Source organism: Nomascus leucogenys, chromosome 2 (genome assembly GCF_006542625.1).
Source record: "Nomascus leucogenys isolate Asia chromosome 2, Asia_NLE_v1, whole genome shotgun sequence".
Taxonomy (NCBI): Eukaryota; Metazoa; Chordata; class Mammalia; order Primates; family Hylobatidae; genus Nomascus; species Nomascus leucogenys.
The window spans coordinates 37,932,141-37,954,811 of record NC_044382.1 but is presented as its reverse complement, the minus strand read 5'-3'; the positions used below and the strand labels follow the sequence as shown (position 1 = coordinate 37,954,811).

At 40.8% G+C, this 22,671-nt stretch overlaps 1 protein-coding gene across 7 annotated transcripts in view; it reads left to right on the top strand.

The window, feature by feature from the left end:
* The window catches only part of LOC100607821 (protocadherin alpha-C2), a 230,138-nt gene that overhangs the window by 19,286 nt on the left and 188,181 nt on the right, over positions 1-22,671 (top strand). Inside the window, exon 2 of one of the 7 annotated variants that reach the window (XM_003266496.4) lies at positions 491-2,564. The exons of 2 other annotated variants lie outside the window; for them this stretch is intronic. In XM_003266496.4, coding sequence (XP_003266544.2) covers positions 491-556 — 66 coding nt within the window. In that variant the 3' untranslated portion in view covers positions 557-2,564. Of the gene's footprint in view, positions 1-490; positions 2,565-11,753; positions 14,661-16,090; positions 20,871-22,671 lie in introns of those variants that run through there. 4 more of the 7 variants (XM_030827823.1, XM_030827819.1, XM_012504924.2 and 1 more) reach the window with 4 other exon arrangements.

The following is a 22,671-nucleotide window of genomic DNA, read 5'->3' as shown; positions in this document are numbered from 1 at the left end:
GTCTTTTGTATACCATACTAAGGATGCTAATATGAAATAAGTTTGATAAGCCAATGTTATAATGTTATTACTGGTTACCTTCTCTGAATAGCATCCTGCCTATTAACGTGTGCCATGCAGTAAGTAGAAAACTCCAAATAACCAGAACCAAATGAAACTGAAGGTAGACTTTTTTCTAATCACTCCCCCTACATATTTGGTTATCTCCTCTAGCAATTAGTTGGACTCCCATTTAAGTTTCCCTACCACTGGAGAGAAATAGTAACCAACTGAAACCTGGTTAATACTCATTCACAGTGTGGGAGGTCTAACATGTAAAATAGACACTTTTCTTGACTCCTCTTCTTCCCCTCACTTCTATTTTCTTTATTTCCTTTTTTGGCATTATCCTTTGTTGCTCCCTTGTCCATGAAGTAGTAGCCATATTGTGTCCATCTCAGGTCAGTATTTTAAAAATTTAGTTCTGTTATCAGCTTCTTGAATATAATAGAGTCAGCCAAAGTACTTGTCTTCCCAGATATGGAACTTCAATCTTCAAATCCAGCTTGCCTCTTGAAATTATTGTCTAACAAGACTCTTGGCAAAGACATTTTGAAGACTTTGGAATTTTCACTTCACAGATGGATTGATGCTATGCCAAATAAATATTGACTAGCTACCAAATAAACACCATTTTCTATTCTGCTGCATTCCCCATCTGTATATTAAAATACCTGGTAAATGAAAATATTACAAATGAAATGGGCGAAAATGGAATTCTTCCTCCTTTTTTCCAGTGTGCTTGATGTCAATGATCATTTTGTAAAAATATAGTTTGGGTCCCCAAATAGTGAAAGTACTCTGGTTTCTGTTTGATTCAGAAATTTGGTGGGTTTTTTGTTGTTGTTTTGGTTTTTCTGTGTGTGTGTGTTTGTGTGAGTGTAGTTCTTCAATAGAGAGGGAGAGTAAAGCTATTTTCACTAGATTGATTTTTTGTTTAGACAAACAGGAGGAAAAGAACTTTATGAATATAGGAGGCAAGGAAAGTTTTTAAATGGCTGCCATTATGCCTTTATATATTAAATTTCTTTATGTAAGAAAATGTATTATGGTTTATTTATTGGGAAGTCTTCATTCCCCATTAATACCCAGGATGATTCAAAGATCATGATTACCAAGAATTGGAATAAAAATTAAGCTAAAACCCAAGTTTTCAACATGGAACTTGAAATACATCTTAATTGGGGAAATGTCTAGAGACTTTTTTTGTATCTTTAGAAAATTATAGAGGCTGTTGAAACACCACATTTTCCCAACTAGCTATGCGATCACCTTAAATTAATGCATTATATTAGGCAATGGAAGGAAACCAAACCTTTTCTACAGGGTAAATATTTAGCAAATATTAGGTAAGTCCCTCTGAGCTATTAAACAATTAATATACAACTATTCCCTTTAAAATATATATTCCAAAAAAGGACACACATACTCAAATGCTTATAAGAGATAAATTAATGTAATAAATGGTCCACACGATTCCACCCTGGTGCTGCAGTTTGTAAAAGAAGAAAAAATACCTGTTCAATTGGTTTGACCATGACATTCTTCATGGGTCAGGGAAGTTTTAAGTGGTTATAAAATGGGGTAAATTGGCTTTAGAAGAGTTTAGAAATCATGTGGATTACTTATAGACAGGACAAAATGAACATGTTTATTTCAAAACGCTATTGGAAGTAGGAAATATTCAGTTTGGCTAGAATATATAAGCACTATAGGAGAAAACAGAAGCTTAGGCACATTACATACTGGAGAACAAGCAAGTACTTATAAACTGTAAGAGTCAAAATGAGAATACCAGCGTTGCTCATGGGAGCAAATGAGTTCCAATGAATAAAATTATTTGGAATGCTTTTCCATGCAAGCTATTTGCTATAACTTCCTGCTTCCTTGCACTTTCAGCCATGACGTGACTCAAGGAAGACATTTAATTAAATGCTGATGGTCTTTGATCCTTTTATAAAACATCTGCAAATTTCCCTTTCAATAGCTTGTTCTTGGCACCAGAAATTCCCTAGAGACCAGTCCCCTCAAGTCTACAACACCAGAAATACTAGGGTGAAGAGGGTGTTATCATTAATAAAAAACCCTGGAATTCTTGGGAACACAGGAATCTGTAATGAATTTTTCTAATCAATGCTTTACGGTTACATGTTTACAAAGTGTATAGTTAGGTCTCTGTAATACTTATTTAAACCTGTGTTGAAAAAATTATTTCTACTGAAGTAAAAGTTGCCCCTATGGCGAAACTAAGGACCACACTCAATCAATCAGTGGTACAATGTGTACCACAGTAGTACAAAATGTATTCCTATTCTCCAAAACGGCTGAAAGAATAAATAAAACCAAGTAGTTCATAGTAGAGTGTGTGTGGGTTTCCACAATTGCTACTTACGGTTTGGAGCCACATGATGTCGCTCTTTACCACAAAATACATGAGAGAAGACGGAAGAGGGGAAAATTCCTTCTATTCTTACTGGAAGGAACCATATGCACTCTTTGGAGTCTGAAATATGGAGGATGCAGCTGCACTTGACCGACCGATTAAAAGATTTTCCTTGACTTTGAGAAACGATATTTAATCAGAACAAAATACTATGCACTAAAGATGGCGTTTTCCTGGGGAAGCGGCCAGGAATCCCGGCGTCTGCTGCTCTTGCTTCTTCTCCTCGCAGCCTGGGAGGGAGGGAACGGTCAGCTCCACTACTCGGTCTCCGAGGAGGCGAAACACGGCACCTTCGTGGGCCGCATCGCGCAGGACCTGGGACTGGAGCTGGCGGAGCTGGTGCCGCGCCTGTTCCGGGTGGCGTCCAAGGGCCGCGGAGGCCTTCTGGAGGTAAATCTGCAGAATGGCATTTTGTTTGTGAATTCTCGGATCGACCGGGAGGAGCTGTGTCGGCGGAGCGCGGAGTGCAGCATTCACCTGGAGGTGATCGTGGACAGGCCGCTGCAGGTTTTCCATGTGGACGTGGAGGTGAGGGACATTAACGACAACCCGCCGGTGTTCGCAGCAACACAAAAGAACCTGTCCATCGCGGAATCCAGGCCGCTTGACTCTCGGTTTCCACTAGAGGGCGCCTCGGATGCAGATATCGGGGAGAACGCCCTGCTCACTTACAGACTGAGCCCAAATGAATACTTTTCTCTGGAAAAACCATCTGATGACGAGCTGGTGAAAGGTCTTGGGCTTATATTACGGAAATCTTTAGACAGAGAAGAAGCTCCGGAGATTTGTTTAGTGCTCACAGCCACTGATGGAGGCAAACCCGAGTTGACTGGCACCGTTCAGTTACTCATCACAGTACTGGATGCCAATGACAATGCCCCAGCTTTTGACAGAACCATTTATAAGGTGAGATTACCAGAAAATGTTCCTAATGGAACATTGGTAATTAAACTTAACGCCTCAGATTTAGACGAAGGATTGAATGGGGACATTGTTTATTCATTCTCAAATGATATTTCGCCAAATGTGAAATCCAAGTTTCACATAGATCCAATTACTGGACAAATTATTGTAAAGGGATATATTGACTTTGAAGAAAGCAAATCCTATGAAATTATTGTAGAGGGCGTTGATAAGGGACAGCTCCCACTTTCTGGCCATTGTAGAGTTATTGTGGAAGTAGAAGACAGCAACGATAATATCCCAGATTTGGAATTCAAGTCTTTATCACTTCCGATTAGAGAGGACGCTCCACTGGGTACAGTCATCGCCCTGATCAGCGTGTCCGACAAAGACATGGGTGTCAATGGGCTGGTCACCTGCTTCTTGACGTCCCACGTCCCCTTCAAGCTGGTGTCCACCTTCAAGAATTACTACTCGTTGGTGCTGGACAGTGCCCTGGACCGCGAGAGCGTGTCAGCCTATGAGCTGGTGGTGACTGCGCGGGACAGGGGCTCGCCTTCACTGTGGGCCACGGCCAGTGTTTCTGTGGAGGTGGCTGATGTGAACGACAACGCTCCGGCGTTCGCGCAGCCCGAGTACACAGTGTTCGTGAAGGAGAACAACCCGCCGGGCTGCCACATCTTCACGGTGTCTGCGCGGGACGCGGACGCGCAGGAGAACGCGATGGTGTCCTATTCGCTGGTGGAGCGGCGGGTAGGGGAGCGCGCGCTGTCGAGCTACGTGTCGGTGCACGCGGAGAGCGGCAAGGTGTACGCGCTGCAGCCGCTGGACCACGAGGAGCTAGAGCTGCTGCAGTTCCAAGTGAGCGCGCGCGACGGGGGCGTGCCGCCTCTGGGCAGCAACGTGACGCTGCAGGTGTTCGTGCTGGACGAAAACGACAACGCGCCAGCACTGCTAGCGCCTCGGGCCGGTGGCATTGGTGGCGCAGTGAGCGAGCTGGTGCCATGGTCGGTGGGTGCGGGCCACGTGGTGGCAAAGGTGCGCGCGGTGGGTGCTGACTCAGGCTACAATGCGTGGCTTTCGTACGAGCTGCAGCCGGGGACTGGTGGCGCGCGCATCCCGTTCCGCGTGGGGCTGTACACGGGCGAGATCAGCACAACGCGTGCCCTGGACGAAACGGACGCTCCGCGCCACCGCCTACTGGTACTGGTGAAGGACCACGGCGAGCCCGAGCTGACGGCCACGGCCACTGTGCTGGTGTCACTTGTGGAGAGTGGACAGGCTCCAAAGGCCTCCTCGCGGGCGTTGGCGGGCGCTGTGGGTCCCGAGGCTGTGCTGGTGGATGTCAACATATACCTGATCATTGCCATCTGCGCGGTGTCCAGCCTTTTGGTGCTCACGCTGTTGCTGTACACCGCTCTGCGGTGCTCGGCGCCACCCACCGAGGGCGCGTGCGCTCGGGTTAAGCCCACGCTGGTGTGCTCCAGCGCTGTGGGGAGCTGGTCATATTCGCAGCAGAGGAGGCCGAGGGTGTGCTCTGGTGAGGGCCCACCCAAGACCGACCTCATGGCCTTCAGCCCCAGTTTACCTGACTCTAGGGACAGAGAAGATCAGCTGCAGACAACTGAGGAATCCTTTGCAAAGGTTAGTGTATAACATCCTTTTGTTTAATTTTCATATTGTTTTTCTCTATCAACTTCTTCGTAAATTTATTTCTAAGAGTCGAATTTCCCCGGGTTAAAATTTTACCTCTTTTTATGTATCCATTTTAAGTAAAGTCTTTTCGAATTATAGGACATCAGAGCAATATATATTGCCTTCCTAGGTGATAGGAATTTTTCAGCTCCATTATAATCTTATGGGACTACTCTTGTACATGTGGTCTGTTATTGGTTGGAACGTTGTTATACAACACTTGCCTGTATTGTATTGCTATCTATTTCTCCACTTCTGTGAATGTTTGCCTCATATATTTAGGTGTTTTAATGTTGGGTGCATATGTATTTATAATTGCTATGTCCTTCTGGTGAATTGAACTTTTATCATTATATAATGTCCTTCTTTGTCTCTTATGACACTTTTTGACTTAAAGACTATTTTGTCTAATGTAGCTGTTTCCACATTTGCACTCTTTTGGTTTTAATTTGCATGAATTTTTTAAAATATCCTTTAACTTTTAGCCTAAGTCTTTAAATCTAAAGCAAATCTCTTGTAGTTAACATATAATTGGGTCTTTAAAAAAATCAATTCAGCCACTTTGTATCTTTTGATTGGGGGAGTTTATCCCATTTTTATTTAAAGTAATTATTGATAGGGCATGACTTACTGTTGCCTCTTTGTTAATCGTTGTTTGCAGCTTGTAGACTTTTTGCACCTCTTTCTTTCTCTTACTGTCTTCCTTTGTGTTTTATTGAGATTTGTAATGTTATGTTTTTGTTCCTTTCCTGTTTTCTTTTGTATGTCTTCCATAGGTATTTTCTTTTTGGTTACCATGGGGCTTACATTTTAAAACTCTTATAAAAATGTATTTTAAACTGATAGCATCTTTACTACAATCACAAAACTTATTATGTTTACTTCTCCCCTACCCAAATTTTATGTTATTGATGTCATAAATACATCTTTTTATATTGTGTATACATTAACATTATTTTATAGTTAGTTTTTCTGTACTTTTGTCTTTTAATCAGATTTTAAAATATCAGATTTTAAAGTGACATGTACCACCATTACGGTATTATAGTATTCTGTTTTTATCTATATATTTATCTTTACTAGTGAGCTTTATACTTTAATAAAATACCTATGTATTTCTGTTTAGCATCCCCTAATTTTAACTCAAAAGACTCCCTCTTAACATTTCTTGTAAGGCAAGTCTAATTGTGATCATCTTCAGCTTTTGTTTAACTGGGAAGGTCTTTATCTCTTTTTCATTTTTGAAGAAAAACTTTGGTGGATTTGGTATTCTTGGTTGGCAGTTCTTTTTCTTTTCAGCACTTTCAGTATAACATCTCACCCCTTTCTGGATAGCAAGGTTTCTACTGAGAAATCTACTGGTAGAAATAGGGGTGTTCTCTTTTACGTGATGAGGCATTTTTCTTTTGCTGCTTTCTAAATTGTTAACATTTCTTGGATCTTGATGTCCATTTCCTTCCTCATATTTGGGAAGTTTTCAGATGTAATTTTGAAAAATAAGCTGTCTGTCCTTTTCTCTCATGGCTTCTTGTTTTGAAACTGTCATAATGAGTAGAGCAGCCTGCTCGAGGATGTCCTATCAATTTCTTAGGCTTTCTTTACTCTCTTTCATTTCTTCTTCTTTTTGCTACTCTGTCTGGATAATTTCAAATGATGTGTCCTTGAGTTCACTGACTCATTCTTCTACTTGATTAAGTCTGCTGTTGAACATGTCTGTAAAATTTTCAGTTCAATTATTGTATTCTTCAGTTCCAAACTTTCTTGTTAGTTCTTTTGAATATTTTCTATCTGCTGAAATTCTGATTCTGCTTATGCATTATTTTCCTGAGCTCACTGAACATCTTTATGACAATTATTTTGAATACTTTGTCAAGTAATTCACATAGCTCTATTTCTTTAGGTTTGGTTTCTGGAGGTGTGTGTTTGTGTGTGTGTATGTGTGTGGGCACGTGCTATTTGATTGGGCCATGTTTCCTGTTTTCTCATATTCCTTATTACTTTGTGTTGATATCTATACATTTCAAAAAAACAAACAACAAAAACACACCAGCTACCTCTCCCAGTCTTTGTGGCCTGGATTTGTACATGGAAAGATCTTTACTAATCAGGCTGGCTAGAGATTCTAGGGACCTCTCAAACCTTTTCTGTGGATGCATCTTCTGTGGACTTGTGTGTATAATTCCTAATTAGAGGGATCTGCCAACTTTTTTTTTTAAGAAGCTCTCATCTTTTTCCCTCTGTGGTGTCTGTGTGCTGTACTGTGGGCCCTCTGGAGCAGCAGTATTCACTCAGCTCTTTTAGGTTCTGAGAAGCCCTCAGTTATAGATTCTGCTGAATCCTATCAGTGCCTGGAGTCAAGTGAGACAGAAACTTGGACTGCCCACTAAAATTCAGGAACTTTGGATGCATTTTACTCTTCTCTTTCCCTCATGAGGGAGAGAGAGCTGAGCTGAGTTGCGCTCTCAGTGTGCTGTATCACAGGTCCTGAGGAGCATCAGCCCACCACCCAGCTCTTTATTATTCTCAGCTGCCCTCAGGAATTTAGAATATGCCAGGTTCCATCAGTGCTCTGAGATATGCAAGACAGCTCCCCTGAAAAGTCAGAACATTGAATGCATGCTTTACTTTCTTTCCCTTCTCAGGGAGAAGATAGGAGCTGGGAGTTTCCCCCTGTTTGAATGGAACTGTGCTGCTGGATGGGACTATAGGGAAAGGGCCCTAGAAAATCGCCCAGCTAGTTTTACACTTGCTTGGAGCCCAGGACCCTCTTAACTGATTTCGGCACTTATCACCATGGGAATTGGTCCTTGTATTGTTGTCGAGTTGGTATACCTGTGGAGGGTCTGGGGATTCCTATAACAGCATCTTGCTGATGTCACTACCTCTGTTATCTTTTTAAGTTACATATGCTTTTACAAATTATTTTATTGATTTCCTCTTTGACTTCCGCTTTTATTGATTATAACACACATCCTTGACTTATTATCTCAATTAAATCAATACTTTTAATACTTCCAGGCAATGCTAAGACCTTGAATCATTATACCATTTACTTGTACCCTACTTTTTGTTACTGATATGCCTTTCAATTATTTATATGTTCTAGACACATAGTACATTATTATCATTGTTTTGTTAACACCTATTTGTGTTTCTTTCTGGGATCATTTTCCTTCTGAAGAAATTAACATTTCCTTTAGTGTGGCCTGCTGATAAAGAAACCTTTAAGTTTTTATATATCTGGAAATGTCTTAATTTTACTATCACTTTTGAGAAACAGTTTTGGGTATTGAATGAAAGTTATTTTTGCCAGCACTTTTAAGATGACATTCCATGGTCTTCTTTTGAGATGATGGCTGTCAAGTTTATTCAATTAGTGTGTCTTTTTTTCTCTCTGGCTACTTTGTATACTTACTCTGTTTTTCATTTTTAACAGCTTTACTATCATGTGCCCAGTGTTAATTTGCTTCGTTTTTAATCTCGCTTGCAGTTTTCAAAGCTTCTTATATCTGTGGGTTGATAATATTTTATCAGTTTAAGAGAAGACTTAGCAGTATGCCTTCAAATATGGCTTCTACTTCATATTTTCTTTTATAATCTTCTGTGACTATAAGTACATGTATGTTAAATCTTTTCACCATATCCCTTGTCTTTTATATGCCATTTCTGTTTTTAAATCACTTTTTCTCTGTGTTTCATAATCTATGTTTTATTCTGACCCATCTTTTACTTCAGGAATTTTATCTTGTTATTCTAGGCCACCGTCAAAGTCATCGATTGAATTCTTAACTTCAATCATGGCATTTTTAAGTTTTAGAATTTTATTTTCCTTTTTAAAAATATATTTCTAACTTGGGTACTGGCTAATGTTAAAAGAAACTTTCCTCTCACCAAGTTTTCACTCACTTGATCTTGGATTTTAAAATTGGATATAACCTGAGAGATTATCATTTTTCTCCATTTAATAATGAATCAGGCTAGGCATGGTGGCCCATGCCTATAATCCCAACACTTTTGTGGGCCATGACAGGAGGACTGCTTGAGCCCAGGAGTTCAAGATGAGCCTGAGCAATATAGGGAGACTCCATCTTTACAAAAAATGAAAAAAATTAGCTAGACGTGGTGGTGCACACCTGTGGTCCCAGCTACTTGGGAGGCTGAAGTTGGAGGATGGCTTGAGCCTGAGGCTGCAATGAACTTTGACTGTACCACTGCACTCCAGCCTCGGTCAGAGTGAGACTCTTTGTCACCCAGTTGTATAGAATCATCTATAGTTAGAGGCATAAAAAAGATGCCTGAGATTACATCTCTTGAATTTAGCTTCATTGTCCCTTTCCACTAAGTGAGATTATTTGACATTAATGAACGCAATATAATTGCCTAAAAATGATTAATTTAATTTTTCACTATCTCAGGGATATGCTAGAACTATTCTCATATTTTCTATCCAAAGAGGATATATAATATGGATATTTTAGCACACTCCCTTATAGGGCAGTTATACTTTCCTCTGTGAATCATTATACAGGCAGTGCTAAGATGTGTATTATATGCGCGTGGTATCTTTTCTTACTATCCTTATAATAGAATAAATTAATTTTTATACAGAATTAATTTTTGAAGAATCAAATGACATATGTGCATAAATTATTTATACATTTTTATACAATTGCTTCAACATTTCCTCTTCTCTGCAATCTGGTGTATCTATATAATTTCTACAGATAAGAGAATAAAAATATAGCTTATTAAAATTTTATTCTGGGTTTTGTAAGGAATAAAGGACATTTATACCCTTATGAAGATTAAATTTTCTTGTGTTAGTATATTTCTAAAGGCTTTTAGTGAATTAAATGGAGACACTTTAAAATACTACACAGTTTTAAATCTAAATTTTTTTCTCAAGGAAGAAGTTCTGTTTACACAATGATGCTTAAACATGACTGAAATATCTAAAGGAGAGGTTAACTGGATCAGTCAAGGAAATAATCTGTAATATTTGATTGAAAAAAATAGCTTAGAAGATTTTTAAAAATGTTCTTTTCCTGTGGAGTCTCCCATGAAATTCAGATTAGATAATCTATAGTTATTGAGAAAGGAATATTCAAAATAAGAGTTGATCACTGTAGCACAAATGCGAGTGATAATTTAAAAAGTAAATATAATTTAACAGATATGAAAGTGAATCAAAAGTCAAGAGTCTTGTTTCCTCCTTAAATATCTATATAAGTACATGAGATATTTTTTCCAGACTGAGAGGAGCATGTGAACTGATATTGTTGATGACTTTTTCTCCATTGAGTATATCTTTTAAAATACTCAGTATTTATCATAATATTCTGCAGATTGCAATGTACACATTGTTAATACTACATTGTTAATTTGCCTTTTAAATACTTAATATTTACTTTTTTCAAAGGTTATCTTTGTGTATTTTGTATAAAATTCTACTATAATTTATTCCATAGCTTTGTAATTTTACATTATTTACTGTTATATAATAGAAAATGGCTAATATCAGCTAATGCTGTTTTCTAAATATTTATTATAATTTTCTTATGTTTTTAACCATTGTGTATTAAAATATTTCAAAATTATCAGTATGAAAACTATTAGGCAAATAGTCTTGGAAATTGATTTGTGTTTCAATGATCCAAATATTAGTGAAAAGTCGTGATAATAGAGATAGTAAAAATCGTATAAGGGAAATGGTAAATACATCTTTAAAGATTGTATCAGAAACAATTCTGTGACAATATCTTGTTTCTTTACAAGTTTGAATTCCAGAAATCAAGTGCATTTCCACTGACTTTGCATTTTCTGGTAAGTTCCTTTTTCTTATCAAGCTATATTTTAAATGTAAAAGTATCCAACAATGGAATTACTAATCTCTTGGTCCGTCTTGTCTTCACAGGTAAGGGATATTTTGTAATATTTAAGGAATTTTATGGAGTATATATACAAGCAGAATGTTAGCTATTTCTTCAATAGAAAACTTGGCGACATTTTCTTTTGCACATATTTATTAAGTGAAGGTTACTAAATTTTCTAGGTCGTGTTCAAATCATACTATCCAGTAAACAGTTGGGAGCTTAAAAAAGTAATTAAACGAATATAAATGTAGCCTGGTTAATAAAATGATATTCTTTTCAGCATGATTATATTTACTGGAACCTAAACATTTTGTGAAATAGTATGTCATATAGACAATATTAGGATTTTGACTTGTTATGTAAGTGCAAATGTATGTATTTTACAATTTTTAATAATTGCTTTATCAGTAATAGCAACTTGAAGAAATGCTATCTAGATGCTTCTAATTTGAAAATAGTGCAAAGACGTTTACCAAAGTCGTTCTATTATGCTTTTGATTTCTAGAAAGTTGAAATATCCCCGTTACAGTTTTTGAGTCAGTACAAAAAGTAGATAGGTGTTATAGATAAAGAAATAGGTTTTCATTGATTTGAAAATTAGACCTCCAAGAAGAAACTCAGGTGAGAATGCCATTAAAATAGTTTTAGTTGTTTTTGAAAATAACATCAACAAAAATGTCACTATTAAACACTGAAATTGGAATAAAATTTTGTTTTATGAGTAACACAGAGGTAGCATACAAACATTCCATTGACTAATACAGAAAAACTCAAAAGTTTTAATTAGATATGTTTAAATAGAGATGAGAAAAGCCAAAACTTTAACTCTTAAAAGTTATTTTTATCAGTTTGGAAATATATAAACTCCTCCCTATATAAAATACACCAATATAAATTTCTCTAATAAGGATTGGGGTTTCACGACTTTAGATGTATTTTTCTGTAATATTTTAATGACGCACTTATATTGACGCATTTTAAGATAGAGTTAAATGATATATTTTGACTAGAGATAAGTGATTTAAAGAATGATAAGAATCATGTCACTGAACGTAAGAATACTTGAGAAATATTGACGAATATAAGCTAAATAAAGCAAAACAAAATAAAACACTTACCTTTTCATCCACATGATGTCGCTGGACACCGCAAGGTTTTTCTCCCTTCCCAACCTCAAAGGAATACAGTGAGTACATTTTCCTTAGACAGAAAGGAAAAGAACCTTCCATTTTTGGCTGTGCCAAGAAGCTCAGAAAGGTGATAATATAAAAAATATATAGTTAATTGGGAATTGAATTTACAAAATACATTGTGTGGTGATGCAATAGAGAGCTGATAACTGGAACGAGATTGAGATGGTATATTCCCGGAGAGGAAGTCTGGGATCCCGGCTCCTGCTGCTCTGGCTTCTCCTCGCCTACCGGAAGGCAGGGAGCGGCCAGCTCCACTACTCGATCCCGGAGGAAGCCAAACACGGAACCTTCGTTGGCCGCATCGCGCAGGACCTAGGGCTGGAGCTGGCGGAGCTGGTGCCGCGCCTGTTCCGGGTGGCGTCCAAGGGCCGCGGGGACCTTCTGGAGGTAAATCTGCAGAATGGCATTTTGTTTGTGAATTCTCGGATCGACCGGGAGGAGCTGTGCCGGCGGAGCGCGGAGTGCAGCATCCACCTGGAGGTGATCGTGGACAGGCCGCTGCAGGTTTTCCATGTGGAGGTGGCAGTGAAGGACATTAATGACAATCCGCCCAGGTTCTCCAGACAAGAACAAAGATTATTCATTTTAGAGTCAAGAATGCCAGATTCGCGGTTTCCGGTAGAGGGCGCGTCGGATTTGGATATTGGAGCAAATGCACAATTGAGATACAGGTTAAATCCAAACGAATATTTTGACTTAGATGTTAAAACAAATGAAGAAGAAACGAACTTTTTAGAGCTAGTTTTGAGGAAATCCTTAGATAGAGAAGAAACACAAGAACATCGTTTATTAGTGATTGCAACTGATGGAGGAAAACCCGAACTAACAGGTACAGTTCAGTTGTTGATCAATGTATTGGATGCTAATGATAACGCCCCAGAATTTGATAAATCCATTTATAATGTCAGATTGTTGGAAAATGCACCAAGTGGGACATTAGTTATTAAACTGAACGCCTCAGATGCAGATGAGGGCCTCAATAAGGAAATAGTGTATTTCTTCAGTAATCTTGTTCTTGACGATGTAAAGTCCAAATTTATAATTAATTCTAATACTGGTGAAATAAAAGTTAAGGGGGAACTGGATTATGAAGACTGTAACTCATATGAAATTGATATTGATGCCATGGATAAAAGTACATTCCCATTATCGGGACACTGTAAAGTAGTAGTGAAACTCCTGGATGTGAATGATAATATCCCAGAGATGGCCATAACCTCCCTTTTCCTGCCTGTCAAAGAGGACGCTCCACTCAGCACGGTCATTGCTCTGATCACTGTGTCTGACCGTGACTCAGGTGTCAACGGGCAGGTGACCTGCTCCCTAATGCCCCACGTTCCCTTCAAGCTGGTGTCCACCTTCAAGAATTACTACTCGTTGGTGCTGGACAGCGCCCTGGACCGCGAGAGCGTGTCAGCCTATGAGCTGGTAGTGACGGCGCGGGACGGGGGCTCGCCTTCTCTGTGGGCCACGGCCAGCTTGTCTGTGGAAGTGGCCGACGTGAACGACAACGCTCCGGCCTTCGCGCAGCCCGAGTATACCGTGTTCGTGAAGGAGAACAACCCACCAGGCTGCCACATCTTCACGGTGTCTGCGCGGGACGCGGACGCGCAGGAGAACGCGCTGGTGTCCTACTCGCTGGTGGAGCGGCGGGTGGGGGAGCGCGCGCTATCGAGCTACGTGTCGGTGCACGCGGAGAGCGGCAAGGTGTACGCGCTGCAGCCGCTGGACCACGAGGAACTGGAACTGCTGCAGTTCCAGGTGAGCGCGCGGGATGCGGGCGTGCCGCCTCTGGGCAGCAATGTGACGCTGCAGGTGTTCGTGCTGGACGAGAACGACAATGCGCCGGCGCTGCTGGCGCCTCGAGTGGGTGGCCCCGGCGGCGCAGTGAGCGAGCTGGTGCCGCGGTCAGTGGGTGCGGGCCACGTAGTGGCGAAGGTGCGCGCAGTGGACCCCGATTCGGGCTACAACGCGTGGCTTTCGTATGAGCTGCAGCCGGCGCCTGGCAGTACGCGCATCCCATTCCGCGTGGGGCTGTACACGGGCGAGATCAGCACAACACGCTCTCTGGATGAGACCGAAGCACCGCGCCACCGCCTTCTGGTGCTGGTGAAGGACCATGGAGAGCCCCCGCTGACAGCCACAGCCACAGTGCTGGTGTCGCTGGTGGAAAGTGGCCAGGCGCCGAAGGCCTCATCGTGGGCGTCGGAGGGCGCTGTGGGTCCTGAGGCTGCCCTGGTGGATGTCAACGTGTACCTGATCATTGCCATCTGTGCGGTGTCCAGCCTGTTGGTGCTCACGCTGCTGCTGTACACCGCGCTGCGGTGCTCGGCGCAGCCCACCGAGGTCGTGTGCACGCGGGGCAAGCCCACTTTGGTTTGCTCCAGCGCGGTGGGGAGCTGGTCGTACTCGCAGCAGAGGAGACAGAGGGTGTGCTCTGGGGAAGCCCCACCCAAAACAGACCTCATGGCCTTCAGTCCAAGCCTTCCTCAGGGTCCCACCTCTACAGACGACGTGAGTTTTCTAATATTAACATCCAACTTTCCCTCCCAATTTTTAAATATTAAATGTCACATTCACCCACTTTTTTTGTATTTAAAAATTAAGTCTTAGTACATAAATATTGTGATACACAATTATTGCACTAATTCATGTACTATGTGCTTTTTATGAGGTTTTTCTGTTGGGGTAATAGATTCATCAGCTTTCTGTGATATTAAGTATTTTAAAAATTATATTTTATATTAGCATTTGAATTTTGCATCTCTAAAAATGTAGGATAGTTTTTGTAAGACATAGTTTGGAGTCATTCTCAAAGTCTCAGTTTATGACTACATGAAAATTTATTTTATTTTATTGTTATTTTTTATAGACCCTTTGTTGCTCAGTCTGCAGTGGCCTGATCATAGCTCACTGAAGCCTGAAACTCGTGGGCTCAAGTGATCCTCCTATCTCAGCCGCCCAAGTAGCTGGACTACATGCACATGCTAATTAAAGTGTTTTGTTTTTTTTTTTTGTAGAGATAGGGGTCTTGCTGCTTTGCCCAGGCTGGTCTTGAACTCCTGGTTTGAAGCCATGCTCCCATCTCAGCCTCCCGAAGTAGTAAGATTACAGGATTGAGCAAGAGTGCCTGGCCTATAAAATGTTTTAGCACCACCCTTCCAATTTTGCCTTTTTGTTTCTGTTGAATTTAAATTAATTATTATTTTATTACACTAATTTAGTTTCTGTTTTCAATTATGTTTTTGCAGTACATGGTTTATTTCAACTTTGCCTAAGCAGTTCACCTGTATACTCATGATGAATTTGATAATTGTAATTTTAAAATTATGTTTTTCATTTTATTGATTTTTTGCATAGGAAACACATATACATAATTTACTGTTCTAAAGGTGCAAAAGAATACAGTTAAATTTTCCCTTTCACCTCCTTCATGAAGCCAAAACATTCTCGGGTATCCTTCTAGAGATTTTTTTCATATACAAATACACTTCCCTACCCCCTTAAAAAACATATGAGTATTGATTTTAATCTTGCTTTTTTCATTTACTAATATATCTTGATGATCATGAGTTATCATTACTGAAGTAGATTTTTCTTTTATCTGTATCTATGGTGTCCCATTGTGTAGGTATGTGATTGGTTATTTTTCCCTTAATATTAACATTCAGTGGAACAATGATTTAATTTTCTGGAAATTTGCATATTTTTCAATATATCTAATATGTATTAGATATTTTGTGACAGAATTTTGCTCTTGTTGCCCAAACGAGTGCAATGGTGCAATCTTGGCCTCCCAGGTTCAAGCGATTCTCCTGCCTTATCTTCCCAAGTAGCTGGGATTACAGGCATGTGCCAACACACCCGGCTAATTTTTTGTATTTACTAGAGACGGGGTTTCACTGTGTTGGTCAGGGTGGTCTCGAACTCCTAATCTCGGGTGATTTACCTGCCTCGGCCTCCCAAAGTGTTGGGATTGCAGGCGTGAGCCATCACACCTGGCCTAAATTATTATACTGATAAGGAGTAACTGTGAATCCCCTCAGTTGTGCAAATTCTAGTATATTTTGGTTGGGAAATTTTACTGCTTGTTGTTACTTTTCATTTTTAGATTAAAAAAATAAATATACCATGATACAAACTCCCCTACTCTATACAAGTGTCCTCTCCATCTGAAATAATGAGAACCATTTTTCTACTCTTTTGAGGGGAAAAGTATGGGTTTATAGGTAGTAAATAGTCCACACTTTACATGATAAAATGTGAATTCCCTATTTCTGTTGCTTTGCCTGTTTCTTTTATTCTCATATGCATTCAATTTTATAAGTACCCTTCCATCATGCTATTTATATATTCCTAATATCCTGAGCTACTTTGAGGAAGTCCTAGAAATTGAGAAATAGTTTTTGTCATTCTATAAATCTAAAGTTAACAACGGTCACATTTTTAAAAATCATGTTATTTTGTGATATAAACTATATATCTCTTTATATATCAAGTCTTTATGTATATTTTGTGCAGCTTGTCTTTTTTATAGGAACCTCTTGTTTGGGGGATTGTTTTTGGTTAGGAAATTGAATGCTTTGTTTGCCCAAAATAACTGCAATAGAAAGTCAGTGATAAGAACTACTAAACAGATCCAGGTTAATTATTTTAAGATAGAATTTCAAATGGAAGAAAAGGCTTTGTGTTACAATCATCTGTGAGGCATTTTACTGTATATCAGAATTTTGGAGTAAGGTGAAGATGATCATGTCATTTGAAAAGTCTTATTGGTGACTCTAATTTTCTCCTTTCAAGGAGGGGTTTAATCACTTCCAATGGATAACATTAAGGTTAAATTAAGGGTGAAGTTGATATTTGGCCCTGACTTTTATATGAAGGTAACATTTTTGCAAGTAAATGTAGACATAGTTAAAAAACCCAGCTAAAATAAACACGGTATTGAAAAAGAGGAAGAGCAAGTGGTCTATATTGTCAGAAAAATAAGATTCATATTGGAGAGTAATTGAAAATAACCTTCAAAAAGTTGATTACCTAATATGTGATTACATATTAGGTTACTAGAAGTTTCTCAAATGTCTTGCAATTTCTAGGTTTAGTAAAATTCAATGAAAGCTGTACTCATAAAGATAAATATGGTAGCATGTGAAAGACAGATGGACTTAGGTGGACGTGGAATAAGGCAAGCCAGGGAAAAGGAGTAATTTAAAAAGTAATATAGGTGACATGAGAAATGCTCATGTCATTAAAAACATGAATTTAAAAATTTGAATTTGGGGATTATTAATAATTGGTCATGCTTTGATATTTAACAAGCTGTTTTCTAGGAGTCAGCATGTATAGGTGAAAGTGACAATTAGAAACATAGAAAGAAGGGATGCAGATATGGATTTGTAAATACCTCAATAAAAGTCTTATTCAAAACTTGGAAGGGAGTGAGAACAATTAAAGGAAAGGATATAGGACAGGGTTGAAGTTGAGAGAAAAAAAGAGATCATTTAAGAACAGCTGAAGAATCAAAAACAGCAAAGCACAATGGGTAGAAATTCCACTAGAATTTGAAGTGGTGAAGTATATGAAAAGAAAATATTTTAAGCAAGAATCCTAATATAAGCTGCAGATAAATTAAATGTGATAAACAATATGCCCTAGAATTTTATCTTCCATCATTACACAAAAGAACCTTAAGAGCATCTGATATTTATTGAACAAAGAAAGCATGGACTTCAATAATCTATAAGGCTTTAAAAATTCAACCAAAATTTGATAATTTTAAGTTACATTTTTTCCCTAGAGCACTATATAATAGCATGCCCTAGGAAAGACAGATGTGGGCAAGTTTCTTTTCTACCAAGAGTGTAGAATAGTTTACATTTCAGATTTAAAGAGCAGTTCCGTTAACACTTAAATTTGCTAAACTGGTTGATACTAATGTTGCAAATATTGGTAGAAAAGTTGTTTAGCTGTGAATAATTAGATCCCTTATTCTAAACTAATAAAAGAAGTCGGGATAACACTGACTGTGCAAATTACAAACGTGAGGAGGGTTTACTATAAAAGTAGAGAAAAGAAGATACCGTTTTAAAAATATATAGTAAAGCACTGTTATGTGAATTAATTTCTTACCTTTCGGAGCCGCATGATGTCGCTGTCTACCATGAAGTTATAGCTAGCCAACATTCAAATTTCTTCTATTATACTGCATCATTCCCTGACTGTTGAATGATGGCGGACGCAGAAGAAATGGATTAGTAAATTCGGGAACATACAGTATTTTATCTTTATGCGGAAGATCTTCTAATGGAAATAAAACCAGAGGTATTTGACATGGTGTTTACCCCGGAAGACAGATTGGGAAAGCAATGTCTGCTCCTCCCACTTCTGCTCCTCGCAGCCTGGAAGGTGGGGAGCGGCCAGCTCCACTACTCCGTTCCCGAGGAGGCCAAACACGGCACCTTCGTGGGCCGGATCGCGCAGGACCTGGGGCTGGAGCTGGCGGAGCTGGTGCCGCGTCTGTTCAGGATGGCCTCCAAAGACCGCGAGGACCTTCTGGAGGTAAATCTGCAGAATGGTATTTTGTTTGTGAATTCTCGGATCGACCGCGAGGAGCTGTGCGGGCGGAGCGCGGAGTGCAGCATCCACCTGGAGGTGATCGTGGACAGGCCGCTGCAGGTTTTCCATGTGGACGTGGAGGTGAGGGACATTAACGACAACCCGCCCTTGTTCCCGGTAGAGGAACAAAGAGTGCTGATTTACGAATCTAGGCTGCCAGATTCTGTGTTTCCACTGGAGGGCGCGTCAGATGCAGATGTTGGCTCAAATTCCATCTTAACCTATAAACTCAGTTCTAGCGAATACTTCGGGCTAGATGTGAAAATAAACAGTGATGACAATAAACAAATTGGGCTCTTATTAAGGAAATCCTTGGACAGAGAGGAAGCCCCTGCACACAACTTATTCCTGACAGCCACAGATGGGGGCAAACCTGAGCTCACAGGCACTGTTCAGCTGCTGGTCACAGTGCTGGATGTGAATGATAATGCTCCCACTTTCGAACAGTCTGAATACGAAGTAAGAATATTCGAAGATGCAGACAACGGAACAACAGTTATCAGACTGAATGCTTCTGATCGGGATGAAGGATCGAATGGGGCAATTTCATACTCTTTTAATAGCCTCGTTGCAGCCATGGTTATTGACCACTTTAGCATAGATCGAAATACGGGAGAAATAGTGATTCGGGGTAATTTGGATTTTGAACAAGTAAACTTATACAAAATCCGCATTGACGCCACGGACAAAGGCCATCCTCCCATGGCGGGTCATTGCACCGTTTTAGTGAGAATTTTGGATAAAAATGATAACGTCCCTGAGATAGCACTGACTTCCTTATCCTTGCCTGTACGTGAAGACGCTCAGTTGGGTGCTGTCATCGCCCTAATTAGCGTGAACGACCTCGATTCAGGTGCCAACGGGCAGGTGACCTGCTCGCTGACGCCTCACGTCCCCTTCAAGCTGGTGTCCACCTTCAAGAATTACTACTCGTTGGTGCTGGACAGCGCCCTGGACCGCGAGAGGGTGTCGGCTTATGAGCTGGTGGTGACGGCGCGGGACGGGGGCTCGCCTTCGCTGTGGGCCACCGCCAGCGTGTCCGTGGAGGTGGCCGACGTGAACGACAATGCTCCGGCGTTCGCGCAGTCCGAGTACACGGTGTTCGTGAAGGAGAACAACCCGCCAGGCTGCCACATCTTCACGGTGTCTGCGCGGGACGCGGACGCGCAGGAGAACGCGCTGGTGTCCTACTCGCTGGTGGAGCGGCGGGTGGGCGAGCGCGCGCTGTCGAGCTACGTGTCAGTGCACGCGGAGAGCGGCAAGGTGTACGCGCTGCAGCCGCTGGACCACGAGGAGCTGGAGCTGCTACAGTTCCAGGTGAGCGCTCGCGACGCTGGCGTGCCGCCTCTGGGCAGCAACGTGACGCTGCAGGTGTTCGTGCTGGACGAGAACGACAACGCGCCGGCACTGCTGGCGCCTCGGGTGGGTGGTACCGGTGGAGCAGTGAGCGAGCTGGTGCCGCGGTCAGTGGGTGTGGGCCAAGTGGTGGCGAAGGTGCGCGCAGTGGACGCCGACTCAGGCTACAACGCGTGGCTTTCGTATGAGCTGCAGCCAGCGGCAAGCAGCGCTCGCTTCCCGTTTCGCGTGGGGCTGTACACAGGCGAGATCAGCACCACTCGTGTGCTGGACGAAGCGGACTCTCCGCGCCACCGGCTGCTGGTGCTGGTGAAAGACCACGGTGAGCCGGCGCTGACAGCCACGGCCACGGTGATGGTGTCGCTGGTGGAGAGTGGCCAGGCTCCAAAGGCGTCATCGCGGGCGTCAGTGGGCGCCGCGGGCCCAGAGGCGGCGCTGGTGGATGTCAACGTGTACCTGATCATCGCCATCTGCGCGGTATCCAGCCTGCTGGTCCTCACGCTACTGCTGTACACAGCGCTGCGGTGCTCGGCGCCGCCCACCGAGGGCGCGTGCATGGCGGACAAGCCCACGCCAGTGTGCTCCAGCGCGGTGGGGAGCTGGTCGTACTCGCAGCAGAGGCGGCAGAGGGTGTGCTCCGGGGAGGGCCCACCCAAGATGGATCTCATGGCCTTTAGCCCCAGCCTTTCACCTTGTCCTGTTATGATGGGTAGGGTGGAGAATCAGGATTTAAATGAAGATCATCATGCCAAAGTAAGTGAATTTTCATAATTAACAGTTAATTTTTATTTTAAATTTATAATTGTTTTCCTCAGATTTGTTTTCTATATTTCTGTTTTTAATTTTATAAAATTTACATATTTTCATTTTATTGTTTCTTATTACAATCTCTTTGCTTCTTTAATATTCATAATTTAAGTGAAATTAGAAATCATTGTCCACAATCTGCACCTCAGAATTTTTGTCTTCAAACCAAAATATTCTTAGATATGTCGTTTTCTGTTGCATTTTAATTCAGATTCATAGTAGCATTTTTTTCTGATTAATTATGTAGGATTTTCATTTGTTTGCCTTTGAGCTTTAGGAGAATTTTTTACATATACTCTTTTTTGATCATATTTTGAAATTTGAGCACCAGTGTATCACTTATGCTTTTACACTTTCCATTTCAATGTTTTTCTGCTGACACTTTTATTAAGCTAACGCTTTGATTTTATCCATTTTGTGTAAGAACTCTGATCATCATACTTTTTATCTGTGGTTCCCTTTTCAGACTTGTGATTCCAGGAGACAATAGTGTTTATTTATTTTCCCCCTTTTAAACCATTGAGGACTAAAGGACAAAAACAATAGTTATCAGCCTGAATACTTCTGGTTGTTATGGTTATTGATTTATTTACTACCGATCTAAATAATGGGAAAATAGTGATTCAAGAGAATTTGGACCTTGTGATCAAGTAAATTTATATGAAAACTGCATTCCTCTGGCATTGCAGCTCTCTTATTTCTGTTTGAATTTCACTTGATGGTCTTCTCTTCATGGAGTCTAAATCTATTTTTTGTATTCATGTTTTCATTGTTTCTACACAGTAATTTAAACTATTCACTATTTTGTATGTGTGTGTTTGTGTGACAGGGTCTTGCTCTGTCACCCATGCTGGAGTACAGTGATGCAATAATGGCTCACTGCACCCTCGAATGCCTGGGCTCAAGTGATTCTCTCACCTCAGCCTCTGGAGTAGCTGGGACTACACGCGAGCACCACCATGCCTCCCGCCCTTTTTTTTTTTTTTTTTTTTTAGATACAGGGTTTCTCCATGTTGCCCAGACTGGCCTCAAACTACTGGGTGCAAGTGATCTGCCCACCTTGGCCTCCCAAAGTACTAAGATTATAGGTGCGAGCCACTATGCTTGGCTAGTCATTATTTCTTTAAATGAAAAGCAGCAAAAAGTAGTGATTAAGTGTGAGTTTTGGTGCTATCCTCCCTTGCCTAAATTTCATCGCTACCAATTTTGTTTTGTGGATGGATTGTTTCACCTCTATTTCAATTTCTTCTGTAAAGTTGGAATGATAAACACTAGTTTCAATGATAGAATTGTAATAAAGCTTTAGTAAGTTGATACTGATGCTTATAGCTGTGTTTGCCAAATAGCAAGTGCTTAATAAAATTTGCTACTTTTCCGAAGAGGAAAAGAAAAACTTTATGTCATTTTATGCTAGGAAACTCTCATTACGGGATTCCATATTGTTTTCATTTTATGTAAAGATTGAATTTTTTTTTTTTTTTTTTTTTTTTTTTTTTTTTTTTTTTTTTTTTTTTTGAGATGGAGTCTTGCTCTTTCTCCCAGGCCAGAGTGCAGTGGCGTGATCTAGGCTCACTGCAAGTTCCACCTCCCGGGTTCACGCCATTCTCCTGCCTCAGCCTCCCGAGTAGCTGGGACTACAGGCGCCCGCCACCGCGCCCAGCTAATTTTTTGTATTTTTAGTAGAGACGGGGTTTCACCGTGTTAGCCAGGATGGTCTCGATCTCCTGACCTCATGATCCGCCCGCCT